This window comes from Pteropus medius, unplaced genomic scaffold (assembly GCF_902729225.1).
Source record: "Pteropus medius unplaced genomic scaffold, Ma_sr-lr_union100, whole genome shotgun sequence".
Lineage (NCBI taxonomy): Eukaryota > Metazoa > Chordata > Mammalia > Chiroptera > Pteropodidae > Pteropus > Pteropus medius.
In genome coordinates, this window is record NW_024349800.1 from 40,385,816 (window position 1) to 40,413,033 (window position 27,218).

Sequence of the window (27,218 nt, forward strand, 5' to 3'; positions counted from 1 at the left end):
TGTTCCATTAATTTGCAATATTTATTCAACACATATTTATTGATCATCTATTATGAGTTAGGTAGACACTTTAGTGTATTGGATACTTTTCCATCCATATCTACCTTTCCTTGAGCAGTTTCTCAAGGAAAAACATTCAGAGGTTTTTTTTTGTTTTTTGGCAAAAGAAACAGGAAGAGTAAAAAATTTTCTTATGATCCATAAGGTACATAATTCAGGGATTTCTTTTTAGCCTTCACTTTGATCATTGTTCATTTCAAAAAAAAAAAAAACAAACCAGTGCATGGATCGTAGTACGCTTTAGTTTCTGAGCCTCTAAGTTAATTTGAAATCAAATATATGAAATCTGGCAAATGAAATTAGAAAATAAATAAGGGGTTGGCTCTTATTTCCATGCATTACTTACAATTTTGAAAATGGTGATTTTCCCATAACTTGATATTTAGCAATAGTCAAGAATCACGTATGTGAGTTTGTGTAAGTGTGTGTGTATGAGTGTCGTGTGTGTGTGTGTGTGTGTGTGCATACTATGTAAATTGTGTGATTTCAGATAAGAATGTAAGAAGAAGGAAAAAGGAGGTGTGGCAAACACATGGAAAGAAGCACTGGAACCATCATGAAGTTACATGTATGTGATTCCCCTCTCTTGTCACCAGTGCTGTTGACTTTGTGGCAAGAGGTTCACCCATGAGAGCTCACTGCTGTAGTTTCCCAAATCGTTTCTTTAATAAGATGTTGTTCTTTAAGTAAAACCAAAAGGAGCACTCAGAATTCTTACAGCAACTCTGCCTTAGAAGGAATACAACCCTTTTATTAGTAACCTCTAGGAGCAGTCTGTCATTTTGGAACAACTCTGGTACTTAACGTCATATGAATATACTCCTAAATGCAGAAGTGCAAGCTGTGTGGCCATGCTTCTGCAGCTATCCTTGATGAAGGCTAGTGGCTTCGAGGTGAGAATTCCTAAAGGAACCTCAACTCGGGCAGAAACAAATTATCAAACAAACAAAACACTGAGCTCTATCATTTCGTCTGTTTGGGACTCTCAAGAAAGGGATGGCATCATCACTGAGAAACCCTAACTTCATTCAGGTCTCTGAAAATTCACCACCTAAACTAGTCCTTGCTCCCCCATATCTCTATCTTGTTTTCCTCCCTTCATTTCTCTCATAGCAGAATCTCCATCTGACACTCTAAGGTGTTAATTTATTTTGCTTACTGCCCCTTGTTTTTCTAATAGAATGTTAGTTCCAGGAGGGTGGCAAATTTTACTCAGGTTTTTGCACTTATATCTCCAGACTCTAATACAGTGCCTGGCCCAGAGTCGTTCCTCATAAATATTTGCTGAATGAATACATGAAAGAATGAATGAACAAATAAATAGTATGGCTATTCTCAATTGTGTTTTATTTGTCTCTGCCCTTCCCATCTCCTTGCCTTTAATAAGAATTGCTTGATGACTGATTTTGAACAGACCAGGAAGTTCAGTTTCCTTAATTCTTAAAAAATAATAAATGAAATACAAGCATAATACCCATAAAAATAGATGTCTAAAGAACCCTCTTGGCAGGAAATAAGAGATTCTCTGACATGCTTACAAACTGGGCCAAACAAGAGCTTATAAGTAATTCCTGAGATAACTGACAAAGGGTCAGCTTACAGGCACAAGCCCGAGGCTCAGTCAGATTGCCATCTCTGTGTGGTCTGGCCTCCTGCAATGTCACAAACAATCTGTCAGTCATCGCAGAGCAGGTGGCCAGGCAGGACTGTGGATGTGGATATGGTGACAAATGTCAGTTGCTAACCAGGGCCTTCATTGTGCTGTGAAGAGATGATTGCTATTAAGTTGCAATTTGCATCGGACAGGGGCCAAAGAGTTTACCCTATAACCAAAATCTATCTTCTGTCCATATGGGCCAGTCCCCCTACAAAGGACATTATGTGTTTTAGTAATTCATTTACCACACCCCAAAACTGCTCTAGATGCTGAGGATTGTGTGTTCTACAAGACAGACTGAGGCCCTGCAGTCGTGAACTTCACTTTCTGGATCATATCTTCTAATCTGTTTATGTATCTTTGTCAGGTCAATTACTATATCTACTTGTGCCTCATGAAGACTCGAAACGACCCTTAAATCTTCATAATTCTCTTAAATTTCCCAGAAAAGTCTCCATTTTTATATTTTGTTAAATATTAGTTCAAAGGAGCAGCAGAATAGAAACTGCATTGTGGCAGATATAAGGAGATTTTTTTTTCACTTGTCTTTATTACTAATTAGCTATTTGATCTTAGGCCAGTGTTCTCAGCTCTGGCTGAACCTTAGTACCACGCAGGGAACTTAAAAAAATACCAGTGTCCATATCCTACTTAGGATCAATGGAAACAGAATCTCTAAGGGTGGGCTTGGGGTTCAATATTATTTTAAAACAACACAACTGATACTTCTGTCTGATCAGGATTGGGCAAGTCTCTGTACTTCTCGGCCTTTAAAATCATATCTCATCCAACTAGTTCATAAGGATTTCTTACATAAAAATTAGGTTGTAATGGCAAATAATTTTAATATCTACATAAATAGCTTATTTATTCTTGTCTACACTCTCAAAAATCCTGAAATATATCTGAAGATGCCTAATATGTGACAGGATAATATGTTAAAAGAAAAAGAAAAATGTGTAGTTTCTGACCTTCTCTTCCTTATGATTGCTAAGCACACTATATAAGATTCTGAATTTTTAGAGACAAGAGCATATAGTTTATTTCCAGACACTCCTAGTGTAACAGAATCAGCATCATTAAAATCATAAATTAAGACACTCATAAGTTCTGTCTATTTCTCCCTTAAGTATTTTTGTTATGACTATTTTCAAGGGCTATTGTCTGGGCACTGCGTTAACTACTAAAACATTGGCAGTTCTCAGAAGATTTTAATCAGTGCCCAGCAATTGAAGATGCAAAGGAAACTATACATCATAGACAATGCCTTAGAAAAGAGATTTATTGAAAAAGCTGAAGTGCAATCTCTCAGGGACATTGCTTCAGAACTGGATTACAAGAAACAGCTGCCTGGTACAGAGCACCCCAGGGGCTTCATCTTGAATCCTTGCTGATGGAAAGTCCGTGAATCAACACTGAGGAAAGTTTGTGCAAACTTAGTGAAGAAGTTTATGTTCTAATAAGATCCCCTATTAATAAAATTAATGTGACAACCAAAATCTTCATTGTAGTAGAATTTGTTTAAAATGACTCTATTGGAAATTATAACCTCAGATTATAATAGAGATGGGACCAAGTTGATATCCAGGCATAAAGGAAAATAAATATTGTGATGCAGCAAGAATGTGGTGCCTCCTTTAGCAATCACATAACCACACTCTGTACTTATAAAATCAGAAAGTATACAAACAGTTCCTTTCATTGCAGAGAGAAAAAATACTTTTTATTAGTGGCATCATTTTCCTGGATTATTCGTTGTATAGAATTCTGTATAACAAAAATGATAGCATTATTATTGTCAACAATGAGATGGTTTGAATATGTAGAACCTAATTCCATAGAACTTTTTTTTTTACTTTAAGTATGTCATTTTTATGGAAATTTACCAATAATAATAAAAACGACATCATTTATTGAATAATTACTATGATCGAGAACTATGTCAAACATATTATATGCATTTTATCCTCCTATAGTTCCTTGAAGAAGATTTTACCATCTAAATTTTCCAGACAATGATCCTGTGACTCAAAGAGGTTAAGAAACTTTCTCAAGGTCACAGCTCCAGAGGTGATATTCTGACTCCAGCTATTCTGACTCCAAAGCCTTAACTCTTAATCAGTCTCTGTTCTTTTCTCATGCATTAGTTGCTCTAGATAATGATTCTGCCACTGAGTTACTCCTGGGTAACCTTAACATTGGTAAAGTTGTGGAAAACAGACTAGATGTGACCTTAATGGAATAAAGGGCAGAAGTGAAAAACAAAAGTGTTAAGATTTTGTACAAGCCCAACCCTTGACTATAAGTAGCTCAAATGCAGAAGTGCAGACACCTGATATCCAAAGACTGTGACAAATTTATAGAAAGTGGGTGACCTCACAGAGATAGAGCACGGGGAAGAATGGGTTATAATGGCGAATCTACTAGGAAGGCTCCCACCCATTAGCAGAGCCCACTTCCTGGATAGGGTTCCAATTTGGTGCTCAACTGATCAAAACGAAACAGAGAAGTAAAAGTTTAATTGTAGGAATAAGACTCCAGAGTAGGAACAATAGCACTTAGAAGTCAACGAAGAACCCCCAGTCACCCCTGAAGCAAAACTCCCTGGATCTAATCAGCAGTAAAGAAAAACCAAAGAACAAATAGGGCCAGAGACCCACCTGACACCCCTTGGTGTGGGAAAATGGCTAATTCTAATATCTACTGGCTGGGCTGAAGGTGCTATAAAACGTTTTTCTTAGGTAGAAATCAGCATCACGCTGAGCCCATGGATAAGCAGAGGGTTAAATGGTGAAGACTGGCAGGATATTAAATGAGGTGAGAAAGGACTGGTTCTATATTTAACACACTTAAGAAACCCCAAGCTCTGACCAAAATGATGATATCTCTGACCTAAGGAATTCAAACTAAAAATGAAAGGAATTACATTACAACAAAGTAATTTTTTTCTCTATGATGAAAAAGTATTGAGTGTTTTAGGAAAATATTAAATATATGTTTTTAAATGTTGGCAACCCTGATCATATGTCTAATTTTTCCATAGGCTACATTAAAAAGTTGGACCTAATTCACAACTTTTCTACCTGGTCCAAAAATGAGATGGCTAAAATCTCTTGAAGATTTGCAGGAAAATAGTTCATGAAAATCTGGACCACTATTAGAATATATCAATTCTTAGTGATATCCCCGCGGATTCCTCAAAATGGTCATGCCACACTGCTTGGATACATAATGATGGAAACCCATAACTCTGAATCTCAAGTCTGAAGGAAAGAAAGGCAATCAATATTCAAGAACACAGTTAAGAAATAATATTGGTAGTGGAATGTAAATCACCACCTTCCTACATAAAGCATTTCTTCTTTCCAAAGCCGCAGGCTGCCACAGCCTCACAATTTCCTTACCTAGAGCTTCGTGCCAGTGGTGTAGCCTTTGATAATTTTTGCAATAAAAATCCAGTCATGCTTGACATTTAGGAGAGAGCAAAAGGTTTGATTTGCCTCAGGGCCCTGGATACTTTTAATGAGAAATGAAAGGCAAAATAAAAATTAGGGGTTCAGAAATTGAGCCAAATCAAAAAGAGCCAAATTACTGGACACTAGGCTGCTTTAAAGGTTCTAGGTAAAGAGAGGACCATTTAATGGAAGTTTATTTCCCAATTATCCAACATAACCTATTATCAGTCTAGGTTGAAAAAGAGAAGGAATAAAGAGACCCAAGATGTCTTCATGCCTTCTCGTCTGCTGACAAGATGGACTTTGGGCACCGCTGTAATATAGACTTCATTCATGTCACAAGCATGCTTATAGTTTCAAGAAAATCTGAGCTTTCACTAAGTGGTCCATAATAACAATAGACCACACCCTTTCTACAGAATCTATTCTAATGGGATATACTCCACACATATTTTTATTTAGCTTTTTCACTCAGTTCCTTTAGTTGGCTTTGTCCCATTTCCTATGTGTGGAGTCTTTAGTTATATGCTTCTCTCTGTGTCATTTAGAAAGCAGCCACTTTGTTCTCCAAGCCCCTTTCCTTGAGTGTGAGCCAAGTGTCTGCCTCTCACACTCCTTTAAAGTCAAGACCCTAAGTGATTTTTGGCTGAGGACATACTCCCAACAGAAAGATGGTAACTTGTGTCTCACATGCGATTCTGTTCATACCCACTAGTCAGTGCAGTCTAACAAAAAGTTTGTGTACACAGTGGCTTCCAAGAAAATTTAACTCTTAGGATGAGAAAAAGAAAGTGTTCTTAGAGAGGAATGATTTGGGGATATACAAGACAAGAAGCTTGGACTTTCCTCCCCCAAGCCTAGCTCCACAAGCACAGCATGCAACAGACCCTTGCTAATTAAGGTGTGGGCTTCATTCTGGGAGCATGGACAGCTTGTAAGTGATGCAGAGATGCAGATCCAGGCCTGCTCCAGCTCTGCTGCATAAGAAAGGGCGCTCCCCAGGTTATTCATATGCACATTCTTGTTTGAAGAGTATTGGCCTAGAACAGTGGTTCTCAACCTTGGTTACAGAGGAATCAAGCAGGGAACACACAAAATTGCTGATGCCTGGGTCCCACCCCAAGAGATTCCAAGTTAATGGGCCTGGGGTGTGGCCTAAGCACTGGGATTTTTAAACCTCCCCAGGCGATTCTGAGATGCAATCAGGGTTGAGAGGCATAGAAGCTGAGGAGGGCTGCTACTTCCATTTTCCCTTCTTTGCTTCATAGTCAAACGGTGAGATTTCTGGTCAGAATCTCTCTTTTCGAACAGGCTGGCTGCCCCAGAGCTGCACTGTAAGTACTGGGGAGAAAACTCTGCTAAGGAACTTAACTTTCTGCCTAGTGCTCTTCAGCAACCTCCTTTCACCTTCCCCGTAAAGCCGCCCCTGACCCCCGCACCTTGGCAAACCAGGCCAATGGTTTAAAATACAAACTTGGAGTCGTGCTTTAAGAGCTACAGCATCAGAGTCTCCGGATGGGACGCTAAAATCTGCATTTTTAACAAGCTTCCCAGGTGTCTGATGTGCAGCCAGGTTTGTGAACTCCACAGTGGGTCTAGCCTTTCATCCTGCCAAGTCATTAAGGATTTGTAAGGATGAATGAGCTGTCAAGAGAGCAAGGGCCTGGTGCAATGCCCCTTTATTAATTATGGGGAAGTGATGTATTGGCAATGATAATGCTTCTCTTGGAAAGGGCAATGAATGGTTCGTCGATTGTTGCATTAGATCTTTCCCAGCTCAACCGTAATGCTCAGCTTTTACTCCTCTCTGTAATTTAAAAGCTGCATGGCTTTCACGTTAAACAGACTCTTGGTCTTTATCCCCAGGTGAGCTGCAGTCTTTGAGGGAAATACCAACAAGGAGAATCTTTCAGATTTCTTGGCTGGGGAATACCTCTCTCCCCACCCCCATATCCTTATCTGCTTGTGTCAGCAGCTACTAGCCAGCGTGTCGCTGTGCATGTCTGATATGTAGGAAAAACACGGCGTGAAGATTTAAGAGAAAAACCATTGATAGATCCCCGATCCCTTTGCTAAAAGAAAGCTTCCTTTAGCAGAGGGATAGAAAGTGGAGGAAGAAAGATATATCTGATTAACAATATCAGAGGTGAGAAACGAGTAGGCGACTTGGGGTTGAGGTTCTGTCTGTGGACGAGGCGAGGAAGGCTGATAAGAAAAGTTGCAGCGCCTGCCTGAGCGTGTAACGGATGGGCTGGGTGCCGGAGAGAGCGCTAGCGCGCGGCCAGAACGCACTGCGGGCCGAGAGCCGGGAGGAAATCGAAAAACCTCAGCGGCAGAGGCTGGGAGGCTGGAAGGGCTCTCCGCCTGCTGGGTGCTCCAGAACCGCGCGGGTCCTACTTCTCAGGCCGTAGCCGAGGGCGCCGGGGGGCGCGCAGAGGGCCGGAGCGCAGGGACTCGGCGGGCCGCGGCGACGGCGGCAGCGGGGCCGAGCACGCGTGTGAGCCAGTGCGAGGCTGCGGGCGGCGGGCGGGCGAGTGTGCGCGAGGGGAGGGGGAGCGCGCGCGCCGCCGGGGCCCCGGCCCTCCCAGCCTCCCGGCCTCGGCGCCTGCCTCCCGCCCGCGCGCACCGGCTGCCCGCCGCCGCCGCTCCTGCTCGTGCTGGCGCTGCACGCGAGCCTGCCTGCCCGCTGTCGCCTGCTTTGTGCTTACCCCTGAAGATGGGAGCGACCTCTTCCTAATCGGGAGCTATTTAAAAGGAGGGAGTGTGCCGTATTTCCTAGTAGCGTGAAGGAACGGGGGCAGGATCCATCCACACTTCCCCAAACCAGGTAGGATCTTATGATGGGCAAGCAGGAGGGATTTGGTCAGATACCGCCAACTATTTTCTATTTGTTGTTCATAAGGCTACACTTCTCTCCGCTTTGACAAAGGACCGGCTCCTAAATCGTGTGTGTATGTGTGTGTGTGTCCCTACACATTTTCTGGGGTGTCCGCGCTTACGAGAGAGTGATATTGCCGGACTCGAGCGTCTGGGCGTGAGTGTGCCTGCCTGCCTGTGCCGGCTGCCGGAGGAAGAAAGGGCTACTGAGCAGAGATGCTGCACCATGCACAGCGCTGGGCTCTGAGGATTCAAGGCGCGAAGAGCTGAGTCCACCCGAATGCAGCGCTGCTGGGGATCCAGGCGTCCCCACCCACTGGGCTCTGCTTCGCGGTCATTCTCTCCTCCTGGTAATCCCTGGGGTCTTCCCCGAGACCACCTTTGCGAGTGCCCTCTTTTCTGGCCGGGGCTGGGGGCTCCTTCACCATCGACTGCGGAGCAGAGGGAGGTGTGGCTCAGGCCCCGGGCGCAGGCAGGAGAAATGCAGCGGGGGAATGGGCCGAAGGAAGGGTCCCGGTTTCTGGGCACTATGTCAGAGTGTGCCCTGGGGATTCTGCTGCATATTTCCTCCCCAAGAAATTCGAAAGGAACTTTGCGGCTGCATTATCTGCCTCTGGAGCTTTGCTGGCTCTAGAGGAAATGATCTGTGCTGTGAGATGTGAGGATACCCTTCTTGGCTCCACCTTAATGAAGATGAGGGAGGTCTTATGGGTGGACAGTCAGCGAAAGAAACCAAATTCGCCCAGGCGATGCTTTAAAAAATACAGTATGTGTCCATCCTTGATTTTTAAAATCCCCTCCCCCATGGGTTCTGGTGACTGATGAATGGCTTGGGCTGACAATTTGTATTTCCCTCTCCAGACAAAGTGGAAGTGGTGGAGCTCAGAGCAGAGTAATCAAATTTAACAAAGAATTTTTGTGAAGAGAGCAATGTGCATGGTGTCCGCAGTCATTGGAAAGAAAGTCGTGCTTAGCACTAGGTATTTTTTTTTAACCCCCTTTAGGATGTCTCCCTTGCTGGCGCGCTCTCTCTCCTGCTAGTCAGCCACTAGTGGTTGTGAACATAACAATACAAACTTTGTCCTGCTGGAGGTGTAAAGACTAAAAAGAGAAAAAAGGATATCAGTAGGAGGTGTAGTGGAAGAAGCTTTTTAAAAAAATGACAGATGTGGTAAAGACAGTACAGGCATCTCGATCATGGAGGAGCTAGCAGAGTAGGTGGAGATTCTAATCAGATCTGGTTAAAGGCATAGCTTGAGTATCTCCAAATGTGAGCAACAGAACATCCACAATCCAGCATCGGTGTAGAGATTTCCTAAGCGAAATGGGGAGCGACTAGGAGGGGGTTCTTAAAGTATACCTCCCCCCCCCACACCTCCAACACACACACACAGCCCCTCACATGTTTTCTCTTTCCCAGAGCTTCCTCAGCAAGTCAGGAGAAGAGGGAGGAAAATGCATCTAGATGTTTCATTCATTTCAGATAAGAAAACAAAGCCAAAAATGGGATGATTGTCTTTAGGTTCCTCTTTCAAATCCTGTGTTACTTGGATTTAGCTCTATGGGTTTTTCTAAACTTGCTTAATTGGGTGGTTAGGCGGGTAGAAAGGAGGAAGGAACGGAGACTAGCTCCATCTTTGGGGCCTTGTGAATGAGAAGGGAAGACTCACTTATTTCATCAAAAAGCAAGATGTGATTTCTTAAATGGTTTTCATTTTATAAATTCTTCCTGCTTGAAGGATTCCATTTGGATCTAAGGGCTCTTTTTAATTAGGATTTTTCCCAGCTACTATCAAAGGATCCCTGATTTTACCCCCTAAAATGGCTGTTGTCTTTTATTAAATATGGAATGATTAATTCCTAAGGGCGAGGAGAAGAGCTAGACAAAGGTAAACCATTATTCACTGTTGAGCTGTGTAGATGTTGCAAAGGAGTAAGTGTCCATGACAATGAGACTTCGTCTACTGTATTTTACAAGCTTAACAGGGCTGGAAGAGAAAAAGTAACGAATTAAAAAGAATATGAAAGCTATACTTTATATTTGTCTGCTTGTTTATCTATCTACCTACCTACCTTTCTACCTTTCTATTTACTTTTTACCAGAACTATTTAAAGGTTTCGACTGTATCTTTTTGGATTAAGATTGAGAACCAGATAATCCTTTTGTTGGCTATGAAGGGGAAGAAAATGCATAGCAGTAGCAGTGCTTTAACTCCAAATAAAATTACAAAAGGAAAGTGAAATATAGTCAGTAACACGGGAAGATTTGCAAGAATTATATTAATTGCTCTTTTAAGCTTACTACATTTTGAGGGAAAAAGTATATTCTAAGAAATCTTCAGCATTTTGTTAGCAAGCTATATTTAACATGTTTTTTATCAGACAAAAATAGACTTTTATTTACCTTCCAAAGTAAACGCATGGTTCCTTCCCCCTAAATACTTAATGTGTTTCTTTGACAAAATAAATGATGAGGAAAGCTTTGCAGATCCAATAAAGTTTTGTTCCCCCTTTAAAGCAAGTTAAAGCGTTCATTTAGCTCATGGGTGTGTTTCTCCCAGAGTAAGTGCATTTTAGGACTTTACCATCTGATTTTCACGTTGAAATTCAGTGAGAGGAGCCCTTTCTTCGTGATGCCTTCAGATAGAGGGAGACTAGCATGTAAGTAAGAAGCAAGCAGTCTGTCCCATCAGCATGGAAATAAAAAACATCAAAACAAATAGAAATTAAATCTGGAAAAAGAAATACACAATAAAAAGAGGAAGTTAGAGTACATACCTTTCATGGTTTCTATTTTTGCAGAGTGTGTGTATGTTGCTTTTAACCAAAAATTAAATTGTTGCTTTACATTTACTAAGAACTTAGGAATCAACATGCGATGAGCTCTCTCTTCTTCCAGATCTCTTCATCCTTTTTTTTTTTTCCTCTAAGGGATAAATGTCTGTTGCCAAAACATCTTCCCAAATCATCCAAACCTCATAATTAGACCCCTCATCAGAACCTCTACCAAATGGTCTCCCATCTGACCAAATTCTCCTGCTCCCTCTTGTGGCAAATATTCTCCCCGACTTTCCCTAGGTTCTGGAATCTCATCTAGCATCGCTTAGAACTCCTATCACTTTGGCTCTAATTCTCAGTGGTAACTGTGGCTCACCAAGCAAGCCAGTGGGTTGCTGAACTAGCTCTTTTCAGTCTTCTCTCTGAACAAAGAGGTGTCTAATGCTTGGAGACATACTTGAGATTTAGTGGAAATAAATGTGAGATGTTTTCTGACCCATTGAAATGGACTGGATTCTGGCAATGTGAGCTTTCAGACTCTGCCTCTGAGGTTTTGCGCTGGACTAAGGGCTAGTCCGGTGGGGCCTCATTAAGTGCAGAGGGATTATTTCCAGTTTTCTTTCTCTTCCAAAAGGTGTGTGTATGTGTATGTGTATGTGTGTGTGTGTGTGTGTGTCTGTGTGTGTCTGTCTCCATCTCTCTCTCTCTCTCCCAGTCTCCCTCCCTCCTCAGCCTCTTATGCACACACACATCACAAAATATATTTTATATAACACATATTTTTGAAGACAAACTAAACGACGATTAGGTTCTCAGTAGGATTTGTAAATCAAATTGCCCATTTTTCTGAACTGGAGACTCCTAGGGTAAACTACGCTTGCTGGTATGTTTTTATCAAAAGGAGTTCAGAATACAAATTAGGAGGTTGGGTGCCTCTTCCCAGTGTGTTGACTTAACTTAGAAGATAGTTTCTCACAGCCCTTGCTGCCTCTATTGCTTTTGGTAGGCTCTCTTTGCTGACAACTCTGTATTGAACCTTAAGTGTTTTATAGCTACGTTTGTGATTGTCCTTTCATCTACCCAACCAGGAGAGTGTAGTAAGTAACAAGGTAGACAAAGGTTCAAGAGAATAACATTTTTTCTTTACCTGAAACTTTCTTGCCAATTTTGGGAGAAGAAAGAGAAAAACCCTGACTGGCCGCTGAAGTGAAGGAAATGTGTTTGTGGTCAAGGGCAAGTTAGCAGTCTATAAGGTATTTTGAGGAGGGAAAAACATCTCTAAGTTCAAAGCATTTATCCATCAGCCAACATAGGATATGAAATTTTTCACTCTTAGAGACATTTCTTTGAATAAGCAATTCCATGCAGTAAGTAGATCCCTAGTAAAATGCAATGATATTGCCTGAGGAGAGCTACCATTAATTCTCGCATACCATTAACATCTTATTCATTTTCACCAACTTGGGTTGATTTATTAGATCGGCTGGCAGATAGAAAGTCCTGAGGGCCTGGAACACAGGAAGATGCAGAGGAAGTGAAAGAATTTTGAAACTAGGGCCCTTCTGATGGGGAAGTGTGAGGGACCTGAGTGCCTGGGAACAGAACTGCCGAGAGGAGCGGCAGAAATAAACTTCCACACTGAAATTTTACTTCTGGGCAGCAAAGGTAACAAAAATTTGATCCTTTCTTGAAATGTTAGCCTTTTCAGGTATTCCGAGTAATGGGCAAAATCTTTTCCCTGCTATGAAACAATATCCTTAAAATCTTGAATGGCTTGTACTGTATCATTTTGGAATTTCATACCAGTAACCTAGAAAGCTAGTGTGATGTCAGTGCAGACAAATGGTTTCTTGCATGTGTACTAGACATAGAAAAATATGTGTAAATAGTAGAATCCATCTTCGTGGGTTTTTATTTTTAAAGGCAGAAAAGCAATTACTTTGTAGATGTCATTGCATGTGCAGTCAGCATAATTAATAATTTCCTGGTTGAATCTGATGTGATATGAAGTCAAACAGACAAGAGGGTGATTCAGCAGTTTATTTCAACCCACCCATGATATTTATTGAGGACTCAGTGTATGCAAGGCACTGTGATGGGCTTCTCAGAGAATGCAGATGATGAAGAGGAGTTATTTGACATTTGTTGAGCACCCATTATGTTCCAGGGATCAGTCTAAGCACTCAGTATATATTTTCTCATTTCATGCTCATTAGTGTCCTGCAAGAAAGCATTCTATCCTAATTTAAAAATGAAGATGATGGCTCAGTTAAATAACTTGTCCAAGAGTTAATAGGTGATGGTACGGGGTTTTAAGGCTGTTCAAAAGCCATGCTCCTTGCGCCACATTCTATGTTCTTGGGGATGTCCTGGTTTAGAAAAGCTAAATACTGGGCCAAGTGAGATAGATCGCTGCAACTAATGAGCAAAATGCTGTAGAGTTGAAAGGAAGAAGAGAACATTGGAGAAGGCTTCATGGAGGAGGAGGCATTTTAGCTCGTTCTCAGAGAAGAAAAAAAGCCTTCAAAAATAAATAAAGCTAGCTATTTTTAAATAAAGAGCCCCAGCTAATTTATGACAAGGACAACCCTGGGGCAATGTTAGGGTCATTTCCAGACTTTTCAAATTAGCTGTCTGTCACCATCAGTACCATATCATGGGAACTGTGGATCTGGAACAAATGATAGCATAAGCCATTGTACAAATGTGTTTTACACATGAAACCGAAATTTATGATGAATTTCCAACATAGCCTTGAAGGAGAGAGGCTGTAATAATCTGAGAGGTCAGGCAAAGGACAGACCACCTGGCAGCCTGCTCCTCTCTTAAATTTGATGGTATGTTTTCTGTGCCATTACAGGTGATTTTTCTTTGTTTAGCACCAAATGGCTCTGCTGCTTTTTCCCTTGAGCTTCTTGAGCTTCTCCAGCTCCTCACATCTGCTTCCCCTTACAGCAGAGGACCTGGGGCCCTTGTTGGCTCTGCTCTGCCGATGGATAGCATCCAGACCCGGCAGCAGGTTTAGAGAATGGGATTGCTTACTCTACATGCAAACCTGAATTTCCTCTGTAGACCAGGTTGGAGCCCCAGAGTGAGCAGCATCAGCCAGGGGGCAAAAGGATAGACTTTGGGGAAGTGTTCAGTTGAATATCAGATGTCTCTCAGAAGTCCTAAGTCGCTCTTCCAAAACTATCTACCTTTCAAAGGTTGAGGGATCTGAGCCCTTTAGAAATGAAATTTGTGAGGTGGTGCTAGGCAGAGTTGATGTCTCTTTTTTCTCCCTGACTCATCATTGTCTTTCTTCTGGATGGGCAGCTGTCAGTGGCCTGTTTTAAGAGCTTCTCTTCATCCATTGCTCTTGCTGCTTAGAACCACAGCTGGTTGCTCTGGAAAACACATCGGAGATCTGTTTTGTTTTCTTTTTTAAACAAATAAGCATATTGAGGGCATATGAAATGAAATTATTTTATGAGTGAAATCAGAGATAGTGAATCCATATCTATGACTCTGAAGTCATCTTACCAAAGTCATATCTCTCTTTTTTCTTTGATAATGCGAATTCTAGAAATGGAATTAGAATATCATAGCTTTAGATTGTTAGCAAAATTCCCCAATTTTACGGATCAGGCCAAAAAAGAGGAAGTGACTTGTCCAGGTCCACATGCCTGGTCAGTGAGAGCTGAGATCAGCGTGCCTCTCCGTTGGCCCCCAGGCTCACAACCCTTCCACCCACCACATTGCCCCCAGGGGCTGGTAGACTGCGGTTAACTTCATTTTCATGCCTGTGATCTCAGAGGGCAAAGGTCTCATGTAAATTATAAAAAACTGCTTTTAATATTTTTAAAAATATGATCTCATACCCCAGCATATCTAAGAAGGTGGTCTGTGAGTAATCCCATTTCAGAGAAGGATAATTACAAAAGCATCAACCCAAGCAAGGCCTTGCATTCCAGCAACCTTTTGCCTGCCTTCCTGCAGAGTACCCTAAAATTCAGCTCTCCTGTTATGTCTTCAGCAGAGCCTTTCCTAACACCTTAGTAGCTCAGGTCCTCCATTACTTCCTCTTGTAGGACTGTGTTTTTCCTTTATAGCATTTATCATAGTTAATAATTATGTTTCTTTTTATAATAATTAAATTAATATCTGTTATCTGTCTTCCCAGTTAGATAATAAATTCCAGGAGGAAAGAGAATGTGCCTGTTTAGTTCAGGGTCCTAGCCCCAATCCTTTGTACATTTCCAGACACATAATATATATTTGTTGAATGAATGAATATTCTTCCATTAGTCATTGATATTGAAGAAAACAGTCTTTGTTTAAGCAAAGGCTTAATAGGCAGACATTACTGTCTTTACTTGCTAATTAAATGATTAAATTATTAGCATTTCTTTCTCCACTGACTTTTTTTCTCTACTTTTTAAAATTGATTTTCTCCGGTAGGTTTTCAGCTATCACAAACAAACAAACAAACAAACAAACAATAACATAATGTCCTGGCATAGTTACTAACATTGAAACCATAACACTTAAGCCAATATTTAAGCAGTTCCTCAAATACAAGTGTGTGGAGTGGGTTTAAATGGAATATTCACTACATGATTTATTTTGTAGAGAAATTATATTTTTATAAACTGCTCAGGTATTTGTATAAACATTTCATGTTTTCCCATAAGCCACTCAATTGATTCCTCTAAATTATAAAATTTGGCTAGTTCCTTTCTAAGCTGCTTCTATTTCAAAAGTTAATTTGTTCTATGTACATATACACTTGTTTTTGAGCCATGCCACTGAGTATATTGTCAGGAACTTTAGAAAACTTTAGCATATATTATCAATGAAGGGTCACTATTATGTGAGCATCTATCGCCTCGAGTTTTTTCTTTAACTATTTCTTCCTATTTCCTACTTCTGCTCTTCTCAAGAGCACCTTATTCTTTCAAGAACTGTGATTTGAGACTATGCAGGAAAATTTAAAAGACTTACAAACTTCAAGTTGATAGGATCTTCGCTCCTGAAAAACAGCCTACTTTGAAGATGAGGTTTAAGGACTCAGGGAAAAAGCTGATGAAATTCACCATCGTTTGCTCATATAACCAGTATTTTCCTTGTTAAAAAAGATTTTTTTAAAAGGCATTTTAGAGGTTCCTATCATATAGCTCGAAATTGGATTCTGTATTAAACCTCCCCAGTCTCAAGGGGGAGACTAAAAAAGTGAAAAGAGTGACTGCAAAGATTTACTCTGGAGATGAAGTGAATGGGGAGAGTAGATGATACCCCATAAAGAGCCTATAAATTAAAGAACACAGCTTTCCTAAGCTCCCAAGGCTTCCAGTTTGTGGTTTATATTTCTGTGTATTTTCTACCTCGATTCAGGGCTTACGTATGGAACCTAGATAGAAGGTTTGACTCTATTTCTGCTGGGTCTTTGTCACATGTCAATGAAGTGCCCTAGCAATCCTTACCTGTTTCTACTTAGAGAAGGCAGAATTAACCCTTGACAAAATTATGAAGTAGGTATACGTTACTCCTAGTGCTTAAATCTCCTCTTTTGAGGGCCCTGGTGATCTCCTATTAGGGTCCATTCTTCTCTGCCCTGCGCTCCCCGCTTCCCCTCACCCCTCTAACACACACACATTCACCAAGGGCTTCTTGTTTTCATGTTGCCTGCTCTCTACTTTGTATTCGCTAAGCCTGCCCTATGCCCTTTATGCTTCTTCTACCCTTCTACCCAGTTCTGCCTTTCATGCCTTTCCACCCTTTTAGGCCAGTATTTCAAAAAGGATGGTGTCAAACTTCCCATTTCAGGGCTTTGTACATGGAGGCCACTCACTAGATGCTTGGTGAATAAATGAATGGTTCCCTCTTTAGAACTAGGAATATAAAGAGGGTTGTACTTTACTCAAATAAACAAATTTCTTAAGTTGCAATGTCACCAGCCTATTGCGGAAAATATTTTTAGGTAGGAAACCTTCGTTGGGGACCCAGATATAAATGCATGTATATGACCTCATTTTTATGTGCGTAGAAGGTCAAACATCAGAGAAAGACTGCTCTTTCTTTTTAGGGTGAATGCTGAACAAATTATTATCTGAAATGGCTATTATTGTCCCTCATGAGGCCCATGAAAAATTCACAGGGTACAGAAGAGATGCTTCAAGGCCCTCCCTCTAGGAGCTCACTATACTTGACCTCTCTCAGTTGCAAGACTGTTGGCTGAGCAGTATGAAGTTTCTAGAAACCTGCTTGTATTACCCCAAGATCCCAGGTGCATTAACCTGGGAACTGGGTGGTCCATTCTGAGGGCATCAGGGTGCCCTTATGGTCTCACTGAGTGCCTAGAAAGTCTCTTCTCTTCTTGATTCTCTAGGAATGGAACAGTTCTGCCAGAAAGGGAACTTACTCCTTGACTACTGTAATGCCCCACTAGAGTGTGAGTTTCTTTGGAGATATTAACTTACTCATCTTTGTAACAGTATCTGGCATATATGAGTGATTAAGTTGTTTGACAGAAAAACCGTGAATGAATGTGTTGTTTTCCCATTCCTTTGGATTACTTACTAGTTTAAAAATTTAAAATAAATAAATAAATAAATGTCTTGACCGCCCCCCCAAGACAGTAAATTTATGAGCTGCATTGAGATTCTTTAAAAAATATTCATTTATTGTTATTAGAGCAAAGTATTAATTTGTTATGCTAAATTTTGGTATTGTCCCCAACTCTACCCATTTTGCCCTCTTTTATTTTAGTTTTGCTTGCTTACTGCTAGGATTTCTTTATTTTCTTTTCTACTGACCAAATGGAGAAACCTTGAGATTATTACGTGACTTTGGAGTGATTTCAGACCTCAGATTTTAGCTGATGATCCTCCAGATGGATCATGTTTCCCTTGGTTCATGATGAATAGGAAGAAATGCTTATAACACCCTCACTTGGGGTATGGGGAGGCAGGATACAGGAGAGGTAAACATGAAAGGCTCTGATGAGATACTGAAAACTACACACACTTATTCAGATGGGAGGAGGGGCAGCAGAGGAAGGTTCTGCACTAAATACCTAATAAAGGAGCATTTTACTACCACAGTATTATTATTAACAGTATTGTTAACCTATGTAGTGAAAACAAACAAACAAAAATGGCTGCCATTTTGGAAAGCATGGTATAACCCAAAGTGCCTGTCACTTATGCTTTTATGACTTCAGCCAGTTTCCTTTTAAGAACCATTTATTTTTCTCATTTGTAAAATGGGCATGGTAATAACTCCTTGCAATATTGTCAGAAAGATCAGGAATAATGAATGCAAAGCAGTCAATATAGTGCCTGGGACAAAGCAAGCACTCAGTCAGTTGTTTTAGTCATTATTGTCATAAGTGCCTCTGACTGGGGCCTTTATCCTGCCCTTGGTGCTGGATAATGAATCAGAGGACAATCCTGGCTGACTTTACTTAGAGCCCAAGATTAGCAAAGCGAATTCTCTCTGAATTCTTCATTTATTTACTATTGGAAGACTCTTGTTATTCTCCAGCTTGCTTCCTCTTGCCAATATTTCCATGTCAGTATGCAGAGTGAATATATTTAAATTTGAATTCTTGATGCGCTTTCCCTTTTATGGGTCCTCTAATGGAGATGATTTTGGGTTGGTATTTGACTAGATATCTTTTTATTGTACTGAAAGGAAAAGATATGCTTTGCTGAGAATGTCCAAAATATCAGGACCCTCTCAACAATGCACATGATCTTGGCATTCCAGGAGAAATTAGCAAGTCAAGGCTCATGTGGAAGGACCCACACCCAGATGCTGGGGGAAATGTCAGGGCTTCAGCCTCTCTTGTTATGCTAGAGATCAGTTTTTCCAGTCTGAAATTCTCTGACGATGAGCCTCAATCACGTTTCCTCTTCTCCACCTAACACTGACATTGGTTTTTCAGTGTGATACTGGCCCCTGCATATTTTAGGGGCATCCACTTCACATAGAGAACATTTTAAAATACAGATGTCCAGGCCTAGCTCCCAGATTCTGATTCATTATCAGAGATTTGGTGAATCGGCACATGCACATGACCCTATCTGAATGATTTTTTTCATTCATCAAGCAGGTTTTGTGCATCTTCTATGTGCCAGGCTCTCTGCTATGGGAACTGGAGATATATCAGTGAACAAAAGAGACACAAATCCCTGTCTGTACAGAGTTTACATCTATTAGAGAGGGAAAGACAGTAAACGGAACCATTAAGTAAATTGTATAGCACATAAAAAGTAAAAAGTTCTGTGTAGAAAAACAAAGTAGGGGATAGGGCCAAGGGGTACATCTCATGACTTTTCAATAACTTCTTCATTTTCCTAAATTCTAAATCCATCTTTCCTTTTCTGGCCACGTTGCCTGACCCTTACTCCGGTTGTTTCCTTTGATGAATGAGGTGGGCGTTTTCTAATGTGGGACAGGATCCTGTCTCTAGTCTTCCAAGTTCAAGCAGAAAAGGCTTGAGCTCCTTATAGACTTGTCACTGCCTGTCCCCTGGAGGTCTTGTTTCAATTAATCAAGCAGCAAAGAGAAAAAGCTCTCCTTGGGGGTGGGAGGGAGGTAATAGCAGAGAGTCACTGTGGAAACTGAACTCCTTCCTGCAGTGTATCACGGCCTAAAGGCCTGAGGTTGGGGGCCAGAACAGTAATTGGCAGCCTAGGTGGATGGTCAGATAAGGAAAGTCATGCTCTGGCATCATCTCATTGTCTAGAAGCATTTAGAAGTGCTTGCCATAGTAGAATTTGTGGTTACTTTAATGTTGCCTTAGAAACAGATTAATTTCTTAGCTTTGAGGCTTTCAGTCAGCAAGAATTACATAGAGGGGAATTCCAGGTCCTGATAAAAGAGAGGCAGGGAGCTCCTTGGACTAACCCCAGCTGCCAATCAACAGAATGAGTTTAGGCAGCCTCAGTGCACTGGACTGGTGGGAGTGCCAGAGGTATTCCTTCTCTCTGAGTCAGTTTCTCCTTAGTAGTCAAAACCGGCTATAGCTTCTCACAAGGAGCCCAAGGCTCTGCAGCCTCACTGCTCAGGCCTCTGCTGGGGGATTCTCTTCCTCACTCTTTACACAGGCAGTTTGATAAAGATCTGTCTGCAGGTATATGTTTCCATTCCTACGACCTCTCCCTTCAACATAGGCTGCTTGGCTTACTCAGTGGGATATCGTTTCAACATCTTTTGTCAGTGCCATTCAGGTCTGTAATCTGTAGGTGCTGGAGTTGTTTGGCTTGTTTTAAAATAAATAGTGAGCAGAAGATAATTCAGGTATTCTTGATACTATGCTGAAGACTCATTTGGATGATGTAATAGCTATTCCTAAGCAGGAACTGGCCACAGATGTAAGAGTTGATCTGAAACCACCATGAAAATCAGCCTATTCTTTGTTACAGAGTTTAGTAGATCAGGGAAGAATATAAGAAAGCCAGCCAGCAGACAAACATATCAACAGCCTCTATTTCCTGCTTAATTTTCTTGGAAATATGTATTTGAGGAGATAGTGGGGAAAGTCATGTCAATCTGCTTGAATCTGATGACAAAGGAAAGACCCTGAAAGATTGGAGACAAAAGAATGAAGAAGGAGCTCTCATTTAGATAACACCTATCCCATATTCTCATCAGCATTTAGATTTAGTATTAATTTAATAAAGCCGAAATCCAGATAGTTCTTTCCAGTTGCTTTGTTGCCAATAAGGTATATCAGAACTGATTTTTACAAGTTATAATACTACCACCTTTTGAATATAATTGTGATGTTTTTGAGTTAACTTCAGAAGCCCTCTTCTTTTTTCTCTGATGATGATGATGGACTTTTTACCTCTTCACCCACTGTTGGATACCTGATACCCTTTTAAGTAAGAACATGTTGTGAGATGCGAGTTGGGGCAGTGCTTTTTCTTGGCTGACCTAAGAGATTACTCTGAGGGTGTGTGTAGGAAGAGGTTGTCAGGTAATTGCTAAAAGGCTGGAGAGTGAAAGGCATCTGTCTCTAGGAACATGCCAGCCCACACGTTACATCACAACTATTGATGTTTGTCTGTTTGAGTCTCTAATCCATAAAATAAAAGCTAAGCTGTTGGAAACTTTCTATGGGACTTTTACCGCCTAGGCCTTCCTAGCCTTGTATGGAATCCAAGAGGTTTTCCAATGGGCTAGTCCAAGCTCAAGTTCAATAGTTCTCTAAAGATTACTTTACGCTCTATCATATCAGTTGATTTTCTGGTCTTTTTGTTTCCACCCTTGCCCCTATAGTCTAATCTCCACTGAACCAGCAGAAAGATCTTTTTTAAAAGGAAAATTAGCTCATATCGTACCTCTGATCAGAACCTCCCTCTGATTCCCATCTCCCTCACAGCCAGAGTCAGTGCCTTACGTGGCCTCAGTGCCCCACACGATCCATCCCCGCTGAGCCCTGCTCCCCTTGCTCGTTGCCCTTTTGTCGCACTGGTTTCTCTGTGGTTCCCAGACAATGCCAAACACAAGTCCCATCAGGGTCTTTGCATTTACTTGGAATTCTCTCCCTGCACATACCCATCCACAAGGTTTAGTCTCTTGCTTCCTTCCGGATTTTGTTCAAATATCCCCTTATCAGAGAGGCCTTCCTTAACCATCCATTATAAATTCTGTATGCTGTGTGTGTGCACACTGACACACACACATATATATATACACTCATACGCACGTAGACTCGCTGTCCTACTTATATTTCTCCTCCTTCCACTACAGCACTTTTTCCCATCTGACATTTATATTTATTTGTTTCCTTCCCATTAGAATATAAAGTCTGTGAGGATGGAAACTTTTTATTATTATTATTATTGATTGATGAATTCTCAGACCTAGAAGAAAGCTTAGCAGGTCATTAAGAAATACATATTAGGCGGCACTCAAATATTTGTGGAATAAATGCGTGCATAAGGGAGTTAGAACTAGACCTTCCACTGCTTTTACAGGCCGGTTCAATGTCACTTTGTTTTAAGCAGAAATGCTACAACCTGCTCAAGCCCTGCAACAACTGAACAAGTAGAACACTGACCATGAACTTTTGCATATTCTGAAAATATGCTTCTATTTTTTGTCCTTTTATTTAGAATGGAATTCTAGCACCACAACCCTCTGCTGTGTCTTCTTTACGGGAAAAACGTCAAAGTTTATCTCCTAATAGTGATGAGCTATAAAGGGCTTTAGGCAATTGTGGGATGTCTGAGGGTCTGCCAGAATGTGCTGGGTCCGGAGGGGCTCTTCTGAGTCCTGGCGCAGTTTCCAGTATAAGCCATCAGCAGCAAGCATGGGCCAGAGAAAGTAGGTGAATGCAGAGGGGGCTGGGGTGGGGGGGTGGGGGAGATGCTCAGATAGCCTGAGGCTGTGAAAGACTCTAATCCAGCTCTACTTTTAACTTTTTATTGGGCCATAAGACTATGTTCTGACTCAGGACTTCTTCCTATCACCACGTTGTCTGATGTCAGACCAGAGTGACCCTGACGGGGAGCAGATCCTCCTCAGCTTTGGCACCCCAGCAAGCCCTGGAGGCAGAGTTGATGTAAGATCCGAGTGGAGTTTCGCCTAAGCTGGTGTGCAAACTTGAGGCCGCAGTGGCTTAGTCCAGCACTTTGCTTTCCAAGCTTTGTGCTGCTCAGTGACTCTGTTGCCGCAACCCTAATTACCTACAGCCCTTCATCATGTTACTTTGTGGTCACTGTCATTCTGCCACATGAGCTAATTTAGGTGGAATTATTGCTCCTGCATTTTTTGGTCACTTGAACCCTCTGTAGAACTATGATGTGTTTTAGAATGACCGTGGAAAGTATGACATCAACATGAGAAGGAACATTTTATGGCTGGTAACACTGATTTCACAGCCTGCCAGGCAAAAGGCTTACACACGGCCAGACTTGGGCCTGGTTATCTCCCTTTCCTGTTATGGACAGCCTGCAGATTCTCAAGCGAGATCTGTGCACAGATGTGAAGAACTGTGCTTGGAGAACCAGATGCCCAGATGCTAATGAAGCAGGAGACCTGGGCTTGCTGAAAATTAGGAGGAAATGTGCTCTCATCAAACATGCTTTTAAAAGTGGTACTAAATGTGTGGAAATATTGCATTACAGCAGGCTTTTTTCCCCTCAAGTACAAATACCGTTGAGCTTTGATTGCAGGCAAGTATGAAGATTTCCCTGTATTTCCAATTCGGTTTGGAGCAAATGACATGATTTCATGAAATGCCATGTAGGATGTGCTGCAGAATTTAGGATCGTCAACAGGGTCCTGTATTGGTAGGATTTTTAAAGTCTGAACTTCAGAGCATCAATCTTAATAAGGTGATTTTGACAATGAAACAGTTTCTGGAAGGTAATCATACTAAAATTTAAAAGAAAATCTGCTTCAGCAACAAAGAGAAATTATTTAATGCTTCAAAAGGTTTTTTTTTTTTTCATATTGGCTGTTAGCAGGCATAAATGTGCATGTGACTAGGCAAGGCTATAATTGAACTGTTCATTTCCAATAAGTCAGTTGGGCACATTGCCTAGTGAACGGGGACTCCATATAGAAAATTCACAGGTGGAGAGATCGAGTTGGAAACTTTACAAAGGATTACTTAATCACAGATGGATTCTTAGAATAATGATCCACCCATTGACTTTGTGATAGTCAAATTTGAGCAAATCATCGGTAAAATTAGCAAAAATACGTAATTAGTTATGCTTTGGATCTGGCTCTAATGATATGATTTTTTTCTCTCACCCAACCCCCATCTTATTTTTACCAGTAGGTTGGGACAGTTGGAAATCTGCCATTGTACAACATGCTGCAAGTAAATCTCTCACCCACCTTTTCGCTCGGATTTCATCTGTTAGCCATCGTGGCTCTCTTATTTTCCCATGTGGACCATATAAGCGCTGAGACAGAAATGGAAGGGGAAGGCAATGCAACTGGAGAGTGTACCGGCTCATATTACTGCAAGAGAGGGGTGATTTTACCCATTTGGGAGCCCCAAGACCCTTCCTTTGGGGACAAAATTGCTAGAGCTACTGTGTATTTTGTGGCCATGGTCTACATGTTTCTTGGAGTCTCTATCATTGCTGACCGGTTCATGTCCTCTATAGAAGTCATCACATCCCAAGAAAAAGAAATAACCATAAAGAAACCCAATGGAGAGACCACGAAGACAACTGTGAGGATCTGGAATGAGACGGTTTCCAACTTGACCTTGATGGCCCTGGGATCCTCTGCTCCAGAGATCCTCCTTTCAGTTATTGAAGTGTGTGGCCATAACTTCACTGCTGGAGACCTTGGTCCAAGCACCATCGTGGGAAGTGCCGCATTCAATATGTTCATCATCATTGCGCTTTGTGTTTACGTGGTCCCAGATGGAGAGACAAGGAAGATAAAGCATTTGCGTGTGTTCTTTGTGACGGCAGCCTGGAGCATCTTTGCCTATACCTGGCTTTACATTATTTTGTCTGTCATCTCTCCTGGGGTTGTGGAGGTCTGGGAAGGTTTGCTTACTTTCTTCTTCTTTCCCATCTGTGTTGTGTTTGCTTGGGTAGCAGACCGGAGGCTTCTGTTTTACAAATATGTCTACAAGAGGTATCGGGCAGGCAAGCAGAGGGGGATGATTATCGAACATGAAGGAGACAGACCATCTTCCAAGACTGAAATTGAAATGGATGGGAAAGTTGTTAATTCCCATGTTGACAATTTCTTAGATGGAGCTCTGGTTCTGGAGGTCGATGAGAGGGACCAGGATGATGAAGAAGCTAGGCGTGAAATGGCTAGGATTCTAAAGGAACTCAAGCAGAAGCATCCGGAGAAAGAAATAGAGCAATTAATAGAATTAGCTAACTACCAAGTCCTAAGTCAGCAGCAAAAAAGTCGAGCATTTTACCGCATTCAAGCTACTCGCCTGATGACTGGAGCTGGCAACATTTTAAAGAGGCATGCAGCTGACCAAGCAAGGAAGGCTGTCAGCATGCATGAGGTGAACACTGAAATGGCTGAAAATGACCCTGTTAGTAAGATCTTCTTTGAACAAGGGACATACCAGTGTCTGGAGAACTGTGGTACTGTAGCCCTAACTATTATCCGCAGAGGTGGTGATTTGACCAACACTGTGTTTGTTGACTTCCGAACCGAGGATGGCACAGCCAATGCTGGGTCTGATTATGAATTTACTGAAGGAACTGTAGTATTTAAGCCTGGTGAGACCCAGAAGGAAATCAGAGTTGGCATCATTGATGATGATATCTTTGAGGAGGATGAAAATTTCCTTGTGCATCTCAGTAATGTCAAAGTATCTTCTGAAGCTTCAGAAGATGGCATACTGGAAGCCAATCACGTTTCTTCACTCGCTTGCCTCGGATCTCCCTCCACTGCCACCGTGACTATTTTTGATGATGACCACGCAGGCATCTTTACTTTCGAGGAACCTGTGACTCATGTGAGTGAGAGCATTGGCATCATGGAGGTGAAAGTATTGAGAACATCTGGAGCTCGAGGAAATGTTATCGTTCCCTATAAAACCATTGAAGGGACTGCCAGAGGTGGAGGAGAGGACTTTGAGGACACTTGTGGAGAGCTCGAGTTCCAGAATGATGAAATTGTGTAAGTTCTTTTTTTATATACTTATGTGGTTGGGTGTGTTTGTGGATGTGAGATTGTGTGCATTTTTAAAAAACTAAATAGCATATAAGGAATGGAATAGTTACTATACAAGACCACTGTCCCATCTCAGTCCTCACTCCTGTACCATCGATATGCTCTATATACTCAGAGATCTTAATTTGATTTTATTTTTACTTTTGTACTTTTGCATGTTTTAAGTGTACATTATAGATTAGAATAGAATGAGTCTAATGACAAAATTTATCAAACCACTTATGATGGGTTGAAAAAGTTGTATTCTATTTTTTAATCAACAATATACACACAGAAAGAGAATATTTAAAACACTACATCTAGTCCCTAACTTCATTGCTGAGTACAAATTGGGAAAGCCCAAAAAGGAAACACCTCTGAAAAGAATGTCCTGGCTACCAGGGCTCACCGAAGCCATCTCTGCTGCTTTTATCTGACACTGTGTTTTTTGTGACAATAGAAGATAACGTTTCTACTTAAATTCTAATGCTTAATTGTGACTTAATGACCAATCCTGCCTGTTCAATTTTATGTCAATGTCTTATTTAGTTCCAGTCTGATTTTACTTTACACAATTAAACAAACCCTTTTACCCTACCAATATAGTGATGGGGAGAGAAATAAGATTCTGTCCAGGCATCCAAGCTGACAGAGCACACAGGTCAGAGAAAAGAAGTGGGGAACAATTTACTCTTGTTATTGCCACTTTACAGTGACACTTGACAGTGTTGTAACACGGAGTGCCTGGTTGTGCACTGATTTTTCCATTAACAGCTGCTATTTAGAGAGCTAGTTCTCTTTCCTTGCCTGGGAAGGGACATGGCACTCACCAAAAGCAAGCCTGAAAATATGACTCAATGAGCAATGAATGTCCAGACAGGAAAGCAGGAGGAAAAAAAAAAACTTTCCAGTATCTGCAATGCAACAAAAGACAATAAAATGAATCATTATGTTAGTCGAATCATTGGCAACCTAGGAATATCAGGAAGAAAAATATGAAAATAGTTTATTCTATAAATGGTTAACTCTTGCATAAAAGCCTTGTGACATGTCAAATGGCAGGTACATTCTCTCCAAGATGAAATTTCTCCTACCAAAAGTGTAGAGAAAACAAACACGGCGATGGGGTGGTAGGGTGGGCAGAGGGAACAGATTTTCCTGAAAGACCCATTCAATGTCTTTATATCTCTTTATATATTATAGAGATAAACAATTAGTGAGTGTGATATCACAATGAAATCAAGCAAAGCAGAGATTATAGTATCTATCTTCAGATGTATGGGGGGATAGCTTTTGATGAAAATTTTATGTTGGTTCTTATGTTGTTAATGTTTCACTTATTGAGATGTGTTTTGTTGGGACACGTAGTTGACTAAAAGATAATAATATAGTAGCACATAAATATCCTGCATACTCCAGGGAAGATTTTCTCAAAGGCCTTGTATCAAATGTGATTCTGCCCATGTTAATATATAAACTCTGTTCCTTTACTAGGAATTCTTTCTCATTATGTTTTCTAATCATTTCAGTTATTGAACCCTCTTGTATTAGTTGGCACTTATAATCCATGTAAAAGTGTGCTGCATGTGATTAAAGGAGTATTACATGTTAGTAAATGAACTCACAAGGGTAGCCCCTAAGTATAACCAAATTAGTGTTCTGTTTTGTTTATTCATTTTACTTAGGATATTTTCTCATGAAAATTTGGTCTTGCTTTCTCTTAATTATGGCTCTGTATTTGT

General features: G+C 41.1%; 1 protein-coding gene across 17 annotated transcripts in view; it reads left to right on the plus strand.

Annotated features, from left to right (window-relative positions):
* The window catches only part of SLC8A1 (solute carrier family 8 member A1), a 352,258-nt gene that overhangs the window by 38,822 nt on the left and 286,218 nt on the right, over positions 1-27,218 (plus strand). For 4 of the 17 annotated variants that reach the window (XM_039887315.1, XM_039887327.1, XM_039887326.1 and 1 more), the window contains exons 1-2: positions 7,778-7,999; positions 23,609-25,443. In XM_039887315.1, coding sequence (XP_039743249.1) covers positions 23,645-25,443 — 1,799 coding nt within the window. In that variant the 5' untranslated portion in view covers positions 7,778-7,999; positions 23,609-23,644. Of the gene's footprint in view, positions 1-6,361; positions 6,507-7,164; positions 7,319-7,776; positions 8,000-8,248; positions 8,400-12,145; positions 12,493-23,608; positions 25,444-27,218 lie in introns of those variants that run through there. The other 13 variants (XM_039887320.1, XM_039887317.1, XM_039887319.1 and 10 more) reach the window with 13 other exon arrangements.